A 14,295-nucleotide genomic window follows, 5' to 3' on the forward strand; every position below is an offset into this window, starting at 1 on the left:
TAAATTCTACAACTGAAGCCTTAAGGGAAATCAGACCAATATACACATACAACTTGAATAAATGGGCACAGTCTATCATGGTGTTCATCCCATGCAAGTCTGAAGTACTGTTAAGTGTCCACCTTTAAAAACTTGGGTGATGGTGCATGCAGTATGCAGTCAAGGTGAATTGCAAGTCTGAGTTTTTCAGAGGGCTTTTTGCTGATGCCGATGTTGTGCATGATGAAGTGTAGAGTCAGCCTGCTGGAGTCCTCTATCCTTCTTAATGCCTCGTCCAGCTTGGGGGAAAAGTCCTTTCCATAGAGAAGCAGTGTGCAAGTCTGAAGTTTGTAAGGAATATTCTGAATCAGTTTCCTCTCCTCCAAAGAGAGAGAGCTGCTTGGAGAAATGCAAGTCCTTGAACTGCGGGCGTGCTTGTATGTGTGGGCTCCTTTGTTGAACTAAATATAAATAACTCAGTACATACCAGTAGGGGGCACTAATGTTCAAGGTTATTTTCCAGCATTGCATGGCCTTTTGCAACAAAAGCATTCACCAACAAGATTTTCATTGGAATGAACTAGCTCATATAAAAATTTTCAGCAGATACAAGTACATTCTAAAATGCATAAAATACTTACCTCGTCTTCCCAAATATGGTTTAGTGTAGTCCCAACTGTCATTGTCATTCCTAATAACATTTAGACGAGTTGGCTGTTAAGATTAAAAAGAAAGTAAGTTCAAATTGTATACCCAAAGCCTAAATACTTCTTTGGTGAAGTGCTGGAAAAATACTCACCCGTGCATATTCGATTTTTAGCGTGCAACACCCAGCATATATGTCTGCTCCATTGAGTGCTGCTTTAGCTTTCTGGGCACAAAGGACTGATTCGAACATAAGCTCTATTAAGGAAATTTGGTTTGAGATGTCTAATAATCATTATTCAGTCCCTAAGAAAAGGACTTGAAAATTAGAAATAACTCTTTCCCTTCTGAAAATGTTTTAACAAATAAAATTCCTAGTTGAGTTTTAGTAGGGGATTTTATTTTTAGAATCAACAGTACCATCCCAAGATATATAAATGTCTAATTACTATGTTGTACGCCTGAACCTAATATGTCAACTGTAATTTCAAAATAAATTAGAAAAGGAAAGAGAATCAACGATATTAAAAAAAACAACGTAATATAACCGACCTATCTACACATTAATCCTTCTAAATACTCAGAAGTACTTTATAAATTGGAGCAGAGAAGGCAAAGGGAACATGATCACATTTCCCAGCAAGAGAGCTCACTATCTTGAAACAGGAAATATTTTATTCTTAACATCACCAAGATCCAAAATAATACAAAATAACATGTAATTTTATATATTTCTGAAAAGGCAGGGTTTTATAATCATGTACTTAAAAAAATTTGTCTGTGATTCTTTCCAAAAAATAAAATCAAACTACAAAAACTGTTTAAAAAAAAAAGTAAAACACTTTGCCAGAAGTAGGCACCATCAGGATTTTGCTGTTTATCCCTACCTTTCTCTACGCATACATTAGTTTTTTAAAAATTATTATTTTATACGGGACTGTATTATACTACACATACTATTTTGCAACTTGCTTTTTTTACTCAAAATACAACAAATTTAACAGAGAAGCAGTTCTTACATAACCTAGGATCATTTAAGATTCAATAAAGAAAAGTAAGAAAGGTTCTATTGATTCTAAAGTTTTGGTACTTCCAAATGACTTATTTTAAGAAGAAATCCAGAAAAGTTTATTCAAGATAAATTTCAAAAAAGTACAATTATACATACTATCAAATAGTGTTATTGTTTTCCTTCTCTGAAAAGGCAAAACACTCTGTAAGATGAAGCACCAGATTGTTTTATGATAGCACACAAAATTATTTGTGGGTACTGCAGTTTCAGTGTTTAAATCTAAGAAAAATAGACGGGGGGAAATAAGTACCACTTGTCTAAAAATGATCATGCAGAAAAAAGTAAGGTCTATGTTACACAGCATTCATTCATGTCAGTTAAAACATTACAAAGGATATTCAACCATTGCTTGTATCCCATTTCTCTTGAATATAACAATACGCTGCACCTTTCCAACAGGGTTGCACACAGTATACAAAACATCCTAAGAAGGAAAAAAATAAAATTTCTTCACATTTTATATTTGGAAAAACATCAAGGCTATACACTGATTTCTTTTACTAAAAACAACAAAAAACATTGTCAAGATGTCACTTCTATTAATTACTGATTACTTTTAAAAATTGTTACACTTCAATAAATCTACAGTTATTTCCTCACCTACACAATACCCACACATTAGAGAAATTCCAATGAAATATCTGAAAAGCACTATTATCTTATTTGATCCCTAAATGAATCCTCAATTTTTATTTTCTCAACAGACTAAAGTACAATAAATACCAGAACTGCAATTAATTGATCTGTTGCTTTCCAAATGTGACTCTGAAATGGTTCATATTATAACCACTTGAATATGGTAGTAAATATTTATTAAGGGGTAGTAGTACAACAACTTGACATCAATTTTTCAAGGGGCAATGGCTATTCAGAAAAGACCCAGAGAAGATCATTTATACAGTGTTAAATGGCATCAAACAGGATGCCTGAATCAACGAAGGGAGAGCCTAAACACCCTCTTAGGGACAATTTTTCAACTTCTGAGAAATTTCTTGAATATCTACAATTACATAGCCATACCATTAGGTGGTACAAACCAGAGCAGGTGTACTAGGTTAAGTTATATTCTGTTCCCCAAAACACCAAATATTTTAAGTATGTCAATACTGTATACTAGTATCTATTAATATTATAAAATACAGACAAATGTCTAATTAAAGGCATAAGATATTTAAATTTGTCCCAGTATTATATACACTTACTAGAAATTACACTAACTGACATTTCCCTTACTGTAATATTCTATTCATTACAAAAATCAAGTGTCTCTGTCACTAGCTTGTTGTGAAGCAGCATGGGATTACAAAATAGAAATCTCAACTGGTCCAGAACATGAGTCATTTTTAAAATTCTACTAAGATCACTTTTTTAAAGGGTGAAGCAGAGAATTTAAGTAAACCAGGCCGGTTTTTAACAAGCTCCATCAAAAGACCTTACAGTAACGACATATGCATCTTACTATACTATAGGAGCCTGCCATTACCTAGTAGATGCTTTAGATCAAGGTGCTGGCATGTAAGTGAGAGAGTTCTTGGACCATTTCCAACAAGTCTGTCTAACCCCTCATTAGAAACAGTCACCATGGATGCTTTAAATGTGCTTATTTAGTTATGACAACTGTACTCTGGAACTTTCTAGTATCCGTGCTTACCATCTGTTTGTCCATTAAACTTAATAGTCAAAGTTAAGATTCATTCTAATAATTCTAAAAACAACCACTATTTCTAAATATCGAGAGGGCAGTGAAGAAAACTATATGATAGTCAATCAAGTGGCAAAAGCACTTTTAGTTTGTCATATGAAAAAAATCCATACCACTGTAATCGGATAAAGGGGATTCTGAATTGATAACAGAAGAACTTTGTTGCCTCCTGATGGATCATCAGTATTTCCTGGCCGAGTGATCCTCTTGCTTGTAGAATAGTTGAAAAAAGCCTGTTGACCAGCAATGTACACAGGTTCGTCCGCAGCAAATGTCACACACTCTTTGGCACTGTCTATGTTCTCAAATTCCACTAGCGCCTGCCGTTTGAATGGCATCATCATCACATAGCTGAATGGGAGATTGGGAGACAATACCCACATATAGTAAGTTCAATTAACATTGTTTGCTCTCAATCAAGTAAAAGCAGACTTTTTCTTTAAAAAAATGTGTCAAATTATACAGATTAGTCTTCTTTACCTGTATCCAAAAAGTTAGTCAACTCTTACATCATCCAAATTCATTGTGCTATAGCAGGTAGATGGTGCGTATTTGAAAACTTACCCTCCTGTGATTGAAAGCATATCCATTTCATGCCTTCCTCAGGCACAATTTTCTGTTATCAGTTACTGATGACACTACTCAGTTTATTCCTCAGGCTGCCACTCCCAAGTACATTAGAAGATATCTCAATACAGAAACGAACAATGAAGCCTGGCTGGTGTGGCTCAGTGGATTGAGCAATGGCCTAGCAACCCAGGGGTTGCCAGTTCCATTGCCAGTCTAGGTAGGGCACATGCCTGGGTTGCAGGCCATGTCCCAGTAGGGGACGCGTAAGAGGCAACCACACTTTAATGTTTCTCCCTTTCTTTCTCCCTCCCTTCCCCTCTTTCTAAAATAAATAAATAAAATCTTAAAAAAAAAAAAAAGAAACCACAATGATAAAACTCAACAGAAGCTTAGTGGATGGGACCCCTAAAAATAGAAACTACTACCTTTATTGATTTTTCCAAATAAACAAGTACCCACACTAATAACTGACTATACTTTTCATTTATCTTACAAAAAGAGAACCAAAGATAAATAAAAGCAAGTGCAAACTGACCAAATTCCATACCAATAATCTCTCCCCAAACATTTTTAAATATTAAAGGATATGAAAAGATATTCACTAGAACATGGCAATCGTGGCTGCCTATGGGCAAGAAGTATTTACTTTTCACTGTGCTCTTCTGGGGAAAGGAGGTGTAATTTTAATCCATGAAATAAAAAATAAGGAAATGAAAGAAAGTAGGCAAGAGAGAAATGAGAGCACGTGGATCACAACAGAGGAACAACAGGTCCTCTATTCACAGGGACAAGAACCTTAAAAATGTTTCTTAAATACAATTAACATGGTTTTTGTAACAGTAGAAGGCTGGAGCAATAACATCAGGTCAGCTACTTGGGGACAACACTGCTTCTCAATCTGGCATCCAGGACCCACTGCTACACTTTAGAAACCAGTGAAAGGTCCATTAATAATAAATGAACCACTCTGGAGCCTGGCAAATTATGTAATTTCTTACGAATTTAAGCTTCCTCATTTATAAAACTCGGAACTGTGTCAAGATTATAGTTATATAAACTGCTTGCCTTGCATCATTCATCTTTATAGCCTCAGAAGCAAGCGGCACATAACAGACATTCAATCAGTATTTGTTAGTCTATGAGGCTTGTTAGCATTCCCCACCCACATCATGCAAAATTAAAGAATACAGAAGCAATAAGGCCTTGAATTTAAGATTACCAACTATAAATATCAGATATAAATCCTAGGAGAGAAACATTCCTATTATTTTATTTACTTATTTTTTACTTTTTAATTGAATTTATTGGGTTGACATTAGTTAATAAAATTATATAGGTTTCAGGTGTACAATTCTATAACACATCATCTGTATGTTGTACTGTGTGTTCACCTGCGAAGTCAAGTCTCCTTCCATCATCATTTATCTTCCCATAGCCTCTTCTACACCCTCACCCCCTTTCCCTCTGGTAATCACCATACTGTTGTCTGTGTGTATGAGTTTAGTTTTTTAATTAATACCTTCACCTTTTTCACCCATCCCGCAACTACCCTCCCGTCTCACAGCTGTCTGTTCTCTGTCCATACATCTGCTTCTATTTTGTTTGTTAATTTATTTTGTTCACTAGATTCCACATATAAGTTAAATCATATGGTACTCTATCTTTCTCTGACTGGCTTATTTCACTTGGCACAATGCTCTCCAGGTCCACCCATGCTGTCACAAAAGGTAAGAATATACTAGAAGGAATAAACAGTAGAGTGGATGAAGCAAAGGATCAAAATCAGCAATTTGGAAGACAAGGTAGCAGAAAATACCCAGAGAAGCAAAAAGAAAAAAGAACTTTTTTAAATGAGGATAGGCCTGGCTGGTATAGCTCAGTGGATTGAGCCTGGGCTGTGAACCAAAGGGCAGCTGGTTCGATTCAGAGTCAGGGCACATGCCTGGGTTACAGGCCAGGTCCCCAGTATGGGGCACATGAGAGGCAACCATACATTGATATTTCTCTCCCTTTCTTTCTCCTTCTCTTCCCCCCTCTCTAAAAATGAATAAATAAAATATTTTTTTAAATGAGGACAGATTAAGGAACCATTAGGACAACATGAAGCATAACAACATCCACATCACCAGGATACCAGAAGGAACACAAAGCAAGCATGGGATCAAGAACCTATTTGAGGAAATAATGACTGAAAACTTCCCTAGCTGATAAAAGAAAAAAAACACAGTTCAGGAAATGCACAAAGTCACAAACAATATGAACCCAAAACAGGCCCACATCAGGACACATCATAGCTAAAATGGCAAAGATTAAAGGCAAAAACAGAATCTAAAAAGCAGTAAGAAAAAGAGCATTACCCACAAGGGAGCTCTCATAAGACTATCAGCTGATTTCTTAACAGAATCATTTCAGGTCAAAAGGGACCGGCATGAGATATTCAAAGTGATGAAAAGCAAGACTGCTTTACCCAGCAAGACTATCACTTAAAGTTGTAGGAGAAATAAAGAGCTTCCAAGACAAGAAAAAGCTAAAGGAGTTTGTTACTGCCAAACCAGTATTATAAAAAATGTTAAAGGAGAAGAAAAGGGAAGAGGAAGAAGAGGAGGAGTAGAAGGAAAAAACAGTGGAACATAGTTATAAAAAATAAAGTGGGAATAAATATGTACATATCAATAATCACTTTAAATGTAAATGGCTTAAATGCTCTAATCAGAAGACACAGGGTAGCAGAATGACTCACGCACAACCCATAAATATAATGTCTATAAGAGACCCACTCAGAGCAAGATACACACAGACTAAAGGGATGGGAAAAGATATTTCATGCAAATGGAAATTTTAAAAAAAGCTATGGTAGCAACACTTATATCAGACAAATTAGACTTCAAAACAAAGGCCATAACAAGAAACATTGAAGGACATTATATATGCTATAGGGATCAATCCAACAAGAGGATATAACCCTTGTAAATATTTATGTACCCAACATAGGAGCACCTAAATATGTACGGTAAAAGCTTATGGTCATAAATGGAGAGATTGACAGCCACATACTCATAATGAGATTTTAACACCCTTTGACATCAATGGATAGATCTTCCAGATAGAAAACCAACAAAGAAACAGTGGCCTTAAATGGCACACTAGATCAGATGGATTTAGTTAATATCTTCAGAGCATTTCGCCACAAAGCAGCAGAATATACATACTTTTCAAGTGCACAGGGAACATTTTCTAGTATAAACCACATGTTAAGACACAAAACAAGTCTCAAAGTTAAGACTGTAATTATATCAACCATCTTCTCTGACCATAATGGTATGAAACTGTAAGTCAATTATAAGAAAAAACCGAAAAACACACAAAGACATAGACATGTTGCTAAATAACATGTTGCTAAACAATGAATGGGTTAACAATGAGATCAAGGAAGACATCAAAAAATAGCTTGAAACTAGTGAAAATGAGAACACAACAACCCAAAATCTGTGGGACACAGAGAAAGCAGTCCTAAAAGGGAAATTCACAGCATTACAGGCCTATGTCAAGAAATGGGAAAAAAAAACCCTCAAATAAACAATATAACTTTTTTTTGTAATCCTCACCTGAGGATTTGAAAGAGAGAAAGAGAAACATCAATGTGAGGGAGAAATATTTATCAGTTGCTTCCTATACACGGCCTGACCAGGGATCAAACCCACAACCTGGGTACATGCCCTGACCTGGAATCAAACCTGCAACCTTTGGTGTACAGGACAATGCTCCAACAAACTGTTTTTTTTTTTTTTTTAAAAGAAAATTCCCTTTAGAAACACAGACTTGCTGAAGTTCTAAATCTTAGACATATAAAAAGAGAAAACCATGCAATCAGGTCTATGCTAAAGAAATTAAAGAAAAACAGAGAAATATTCTCTCACAAATATGTTGGTTTAATAGCTAAATGATATTACCAACTAAATATGTTAATAATGGCCTTTGGCTCTTTGGAAACAGAAAAATTATAAAGATTAAAAAATAAATTCTTGCCCTGGCTGGCGTAGCTCAATGGATTGAGCTCAGGCTGTAAACCAAAGTGTCGCAGGTTCAATTCCCAGTCAGGGTACCTGCCTGGGTTGCAGGCCATGCCCCCCAGCAACTGCACATTGATGTTTCTCTCTCTCTCTCTCCCTTCCCTCTCTAAAAAAAATTAATAAATAAAATCTTTAAAAATAATAAATAAATTCTTTATTGGACTATTTTAGACTTGGTCATAGTAAAATTGCTTCCTGGAACTGCAATAGAGGCGAGCTAGAAGAATAAACTTAAAACTTAAAAAGGTTACCCCGAAAAGTGGCATCATATGAAGATTGAGAAAGGAAAACTAGAATATTGCAGATATTTTAAGAATGCACTTACATTGCCTGGAACATAATTTTTAAAAAATCTTTACAAAGCATAGTTATGAGGAAGATTGAAAACCAAAGAGAAAAAAATAAACAAAAAGGCTAAGGGACACGGTAGGTGCTTTCACTTTACAGCACAAGACATGTTTACTAAACTTTAAATAAAAACAGAAGGAGGCAAAAATATTACCACATAAATTAGGCCTTAAAAGTTCTGTTATAAATTTTTTTTTAAAATATTAAAGCCAGACTGATAGACATGTAAGTTTTTCCTTTTTTTTTTAATTTATTTATTTTTAGAGAGGGAAGGGAGGGAGAAAGAGAGAGAGAGAAACATCAATGTACGGTTGCTGGGGGCCGTGGCCTGCAACCCAGGCATGTACCCTGACTGGGAATTGAATTTGCGATGCTTTGGTTCGCAGCCCGCACTCAATCCACTGAGCTCCGCCAGCCAGGGCTAAAATTTTTAACTAATCACTACCTGGCATCCTCTCCTTGAATGGGAGTAGGGAATTTTTAAAAAGCAAATGAAAGGGTGAAGAGAAAGAGACTCAGTATGTATTTTTAAATATTCTTTTGATTATAATACATGAATATACATTACAAGAAAGACAAAAATATAGCAATTTATTATCGTGACAAAGTCATTCTTAACATTTTATTATAGTTTCTCCTGAATGTCTTTCCTATGCATCTAGTTTTCAGGTATAAACTTACCAAATATTGAACTGGTGATTCACCTGTTTAATATTAGCAGTTTCAATATGTTTATAATTACACGTCACAAAATAAACAAGTAGAGAAAGATTCTAAATTTTTCTTTTACTAATTCTAGAGAGAGGGGATGGGAAGCAGAACAGAGCGAGGAGAAGCATTAATGTGAGAGAGAAGCACTGATCAGCTGCCTCTTGCATATGCCCCGACTGGGGACAGAACCCACAACCCAGGCGTGTGCACTAACCCAGAATCAAACCAGTGACCTTTCCGTTTGCAGAATGACACCCTAACCAACTGAGCCACACTGGCCAAGGTGAAAAACATTCTATAAATACAGCCTTTTGAAGCAAAACACGTGCTTTTCATTGGAGACTATTCAAGGTTCTTTCATACCAGTCACTTACTCAATATAATTTCATACAACTGAAACTCCTACTTTCATGTTTATGCCAATTAAGCTCTTAATTATACACTAATATGTGCCAATCATTTCACGACTTTTCTATCCACATAACTACCGATCTTGAAGGCAGAATAAGGGACTATGCAAGGTAACTGAGTAACATTCTTATATGGAACACTTTACCATGGACTAAGCATCAAGCAGTATAGAGTCTGAAAATGAACTGGCCATCCAAAGTAACTCAAATTACTCACCAACTTAAACATATAGTTCTATTTATTTAATCCCAACCTTTAAGTCATGGGCATAAATAACATCAAAATTTCCGACTCTATTGTGCTCATGAACTTGTTTTTCTGACATCACTTCAGTATTTCTTGGCTATAAGAAAATAACTTTAAATGCACTAAATCTACAAGAACAAAAGAAAAATAAACCCAAAATAACCATTCTCTTTATAACTCATGGGACAATGCGACACTTAGGAGGTCCTTAGAGTAATGGAGTTAGTCTAGTGCCAACACATAAGTCCAAATAAGTCTATTTCAATATATGTGTAACTCTCCAGACAGGCTTAACTTCCAAAATCCTCTCCAAATGACTAAGAAGTGATACGGTCAGCTCAGTGATATTTTCAAGGTGGGCATTTTTATGCTTTTTTATGCTCATGTGGATTCCAATTTGTACCTCCAAGGACAACATGTAACAGTCAGTGATTTCTGAGGTACTTAAATTGAGTATACAGGCTTGCTAAGTCATCTACCTCCAATGAAGTTACCAAAGAAATAAAAGCATGCCATGATGGGAAGCTATCACCGAAAACCCCTCCTACTCCTCTGAAGCAGTGATTCCTTTCTGCTTACATCTCTGGTCACTCTTCTCACCATCTAGTTATGCATCATCCTTTCAATACTCAAAAACTCCATATAATCTTTATAAAACTGAAGCATCGAGCTGTCTCAGTAAATATATTGAAATTTCTCTCCTATTTATATAGAGTTTGGAGGCCTAAAAACAAAAATCCAACATATCATCAAGGAAAAACTTATGATAAAAATCAACTCTAGACTATCCATACTAGGGAAGAGAACGACCAGGCATACTCTAAAAAATAATTTAGAAATAATTTTTAAGTGTCTATTTTTGGTAGCAGATTCACTTTTCTAATATGTTTTCACGTTAAGTCAATATTCTTTGGCACACAGCAGCTTGGTGAGAGAAAGGAGGAGGCTGAGCGAATACAAAACACAAGGGGAAGGAAGGCTAGGATAAAACACTGACTGCTCGTGACTGTGTAAGAACTTATAGCAACAGCAACACGTAGCTAAGCAAACAGTGCCTACCTTTTATCTACGCACCTTTTAGTTGCCAGTTCCTAAATATTCCAAAATAATTTTAAAAAACAAAAAATAAAATTAGTATTTAAGTACCACTAACCACTTTCAAACTCTGAAGTTGAAGGGTGTAATCGACTCATTGGTTTAAAGCAGTGTTTAAGAAGGTATCATGGACTCCCGTGAAAATCAGATGAAAGAAGCAATAATCCATTTTACATATAACCTGGTTGGGGAGTAAGAGGTGATAATGGACCCAAAAATACATCCTTGAATCATCCCAGAAAGGTTAAAAACAAAGAAGTACAGTGATATGCAAGCTGGATATATACAATGGTTAAACTAGTAGCAACCAAGCAGGCTTATTCTACCATACTGCTTTCAATCTTTATGGAAGTCTTTATTGTCTTACCATATTGTCCCAAATTTTTCCAGAGCCTCCACAAGGTCTGCTTCTACCACAGATTCACAGAGTCCTCGAACATGGACAACGGGTGAAACAGAAACTTTATGATGACTTCCACCTGTCTCCTAGAAAGAGAAAACAATTTGTAATTAAAAACTTAAAATTCCAATTGCATTGTTTAGTATATTCAACTCTGCTATAAAAAAGCAAGCAACAAATAAACAACAACAAAAAATGCAATCCACAAGTTAGTAAATAGGGACCTAAGAGTAAAATCAACAATTAAATGCTTGGCATGAAAATTTTGATTTCTTAAAGGGAGCATTCTTAAGACTCCCTGTCAAGATGAAGGCATAGGTAAACACGCTTCACCCTCCTCACACCAACCACAGAGCAAAATTTACAACTAAGCTAGAAAACAACTATCACCCAGAATCATCAGAAACATCAAGCTATATGGGAAGTCTGACAACCAAGGAATTACAGAAGTCATATCCAAACAGAAGACAGGAGGGGCAGTGACATGCAGACACAGACCAGGGGGTCCCATACCCACGTGTAGTGGGTGAAAAATCTACAGGGATCCCAGCCCCACACCAGACCACCCAGCCCAGGGTTCCAGTGCCAGGAAGAGAAGTCCCCGTAGCTTCTGGCTGAGAAACCAGTGGGTTTGAGGCAGCAGAAGAAACTGCAGGATTCTTGGTGTCTCTCTTAAAGGGCCCACAATGGACTTAGGACTTATACAACTCACTCCCTCTGGGCTGTCCACACCAGGGGGCAGCAGCTGGAAGGGCACCAGGGGCTCGCAAGGAGAAAATGAAGTGTCTGGCATCAAGGTGAATGCTAGGGGACAGCTTCCTCTCAGACAAAACGCAAGAGGCCAGGCAGAGGCCATAGTCTCCTTTGTGGCGCCCTCATCCACCAAGAGCCGGAGAGTGATGACACCATATCTGAGAATCCATCAACTCGTTCACAGGGGTTGCCCCGTCCTGGCCATTACCTAAGCCTCTAACCCATCAACTTATAGGTGCACTTTTCTATGATAGGCCATGCTACTAAGACAGGGAGTTCAAAGCAGCTCTACCTAATACATAGACACAAACACAGGGAGGGCTGCCAAATTGAGGAGACACAGAAAGAATATGGCCCAAATCAAAGAAGAGAACAAAACCCCCGTAAAAGAAATAACGAAATGGAGATAAGGACCTATCAGATAACAGACGTTCAAAACACTGGTTATTATGGATGCTCATGGAACTCAACAGGTACTTCAACAGCATAAAAAAGACCCAGTCCAGAACAAAGGTTACACAAAGTAAAATAAAGAAAAATTTACAGGAAATCAGACCTCTAGCCAAGATGGAGGTATAGATAGATACAATTTGCTTCCACATACAACCAAAAGTGGGACAACAACAAATTTAAAAACAAAAAACAATGAGAACTGCCAGAAAAATAGAACTGTATGCAAGCCCAACAACCAAGGAATTAAAGAAGAAACGTTAACCCAGACTGGTAGAAGGGGTAGAGATGGGCAGCCAGGGGAAAGAGGACTAGCGGTGAGGCTGCGACCAGAGGCAGGCAAAGCAGTGGCTGGTGGAGCAGGCGGTCCCACATTTGCATGTGGATAAGCCAGGAGGAACAACTGGGGAGCAAGACAGACAGCGCAACCCAGGGTTCCAGTACGGGAAACTGAAGCCTCAAAACCTTTGGCTATAAAAACCTATATGGGTTGCAGTGGCAGGAGAAACTCCCAGCCTCACAGGAGAGTTTGTTGGAGAGACCCACAGAATCCTAAAATGTACACAAACTCACCCCCAGAATCAACACCAGAAGGGCCAATTTGTTTGTGGGTGGTGGGAAAAGTGACTGAAAGCCTGCCAAGAACCAAGGAAGTGGCACTGTTCCCTCTCTGACTCCTCCCCCACACACAGCACCGCAACACAGCAAAGGGAGTTGCCCTGCCCTAGCAAATACCCAAGGCCCTGCCCCTTACAGTGTAACAGGTACACCAACACAAGAAATATGGCCCAAATGAAAGAACAGATCAAAGCTCCAAAACAGAACTAAGTGATGAAGAGATAGCTAACCTATCAGATACAGAGTTCAAAACACTGGTAATCAGGATGCTCACAGAAATGGTTGAGTATGGCTGTAAAACAGAAGAAAAAGTGAAGACTATGCAAAGTGAAATACAGAAAACATACAGAGAACCGACAGTGAAGGAAACCTGGATTCAAATCTACAATTTGGAACAGAAGGAAGAAAGAAACATTTAACTTGAACAGAATAAAGAAACAAGAATTAAAAAAAATGAGGAGAGGTTTCAGAACCTCTGAGACAACTTGAAACGTTCCAACATCCTAATCACAGGGATGCCAGAAGAAGAAGAGGAAGAGCAAGAAATGGAAAACTTACTTGAAAAAGTAATGAAAGAAAACTTCCCTAATTTGGTGAAGGAACTACACAAACAAGTCCAGGAAACAGAGTCCCAAATAAGTTGGACCCAAAGAGGACCACATCAAGACACATCGTAATTAAAATGCTGAAGGTGAAAGATAAAAGAGAAAATCTTAAAAGCAGCAAAAGAAAAAAGAAAAGCAAACAGTTACCTACAAAGGAGTTCCCGTAAGACTCTCGGCTGATTTGTCGAAAGAAACTTTGCAGGCTAGAAGGGACAGGCAAGAAGTATTGAAAGTGTTGAAAAGCAAGGACTTACAACCTAGATTACTCTTTCCAGCAAAGCTCTAGAATTGAAGGTAAGATAAAGTGCTTTCCAGACAAGGTAAAGCTTAAAGGAGTTCATATGAAAGGTTAAAGGGACTTAAGAAAAAGAAAATCAAAACTATGAACATTAAAATGGCAATAAACTCACAACCATCAACAACTGAATCTAAAAAACAAACTAAGCAAACAAGATCAACAGAAACGGAACCATAAATATGGAAATCATTTGGAGGGTTATCAGCTGGGAGGGGGAAGGGGGAGAATAGGGGAAAAGGTGCAGGTATTAAGAAGTACAGATTGGTAGTTACAGAATAGATGGGAAATGTTAAGAACAGTATAGGAGATGGAGCAACTAAAG

At 37.2% G+C, this 14,295-nt stretch overlaps 1 protein-coding gene across 2 annotated transcripts in view; it reads right to left on the bottom strand.

Moving 5' to 3' along the window:
* The window catches only part of HNRNPLL (heterogeneous nuclear ribonucleoprotein L like), a 42,732-nt gene that overhangs the window by 17,441 nt on the left and 10,996 nt on the right, over positions 1 to 14,295 (bottom strand). For both annotated transcript variants that reach the window (XM_036027878.1, XM_036027877.1), the window contains exons 2-6: positions 11,217 to 11,335; positions 3,512 to 3,749; positions 2,035 to 2,120; positions 779 to 875; positions 621 to 693 (exon numbers count right to left, since the gene is read on the bottom strand). In XM_036027878.1, the coding sequence (XP_035883771.1) occupies positions 621 to 693; positions 779 to 875; positions 2,035 to 2,120; positions 3,512 to 3,749; positions 11,217 to 11,335 (613 nt within the window). The remainder of the gene's footprint in view (positions 1 to 620; positions 694 to 778; positions 876 to 2,034; positions 2,121 to 3,511; positions 3,750 to 11,216; positions 11,336 to 14,295) is intronic.

The sequence above is a fragment of the Phyllostomus discolor genome, chromosome 6 (assembly GCF_004126475.2).
Source record: "Phyllostomus discolor isolate MPI-MPIP mPhyDis1 chromosome 6, mPhyDis1.pri.v3, whole genome shotgun sequence".
Lineage (NCBI taxonomy): Eukaryota > Metazoa > Chordata > Mammalia > Chiroptera > Phyllostomidae > Phyllostomus > Phyllostomus discolor.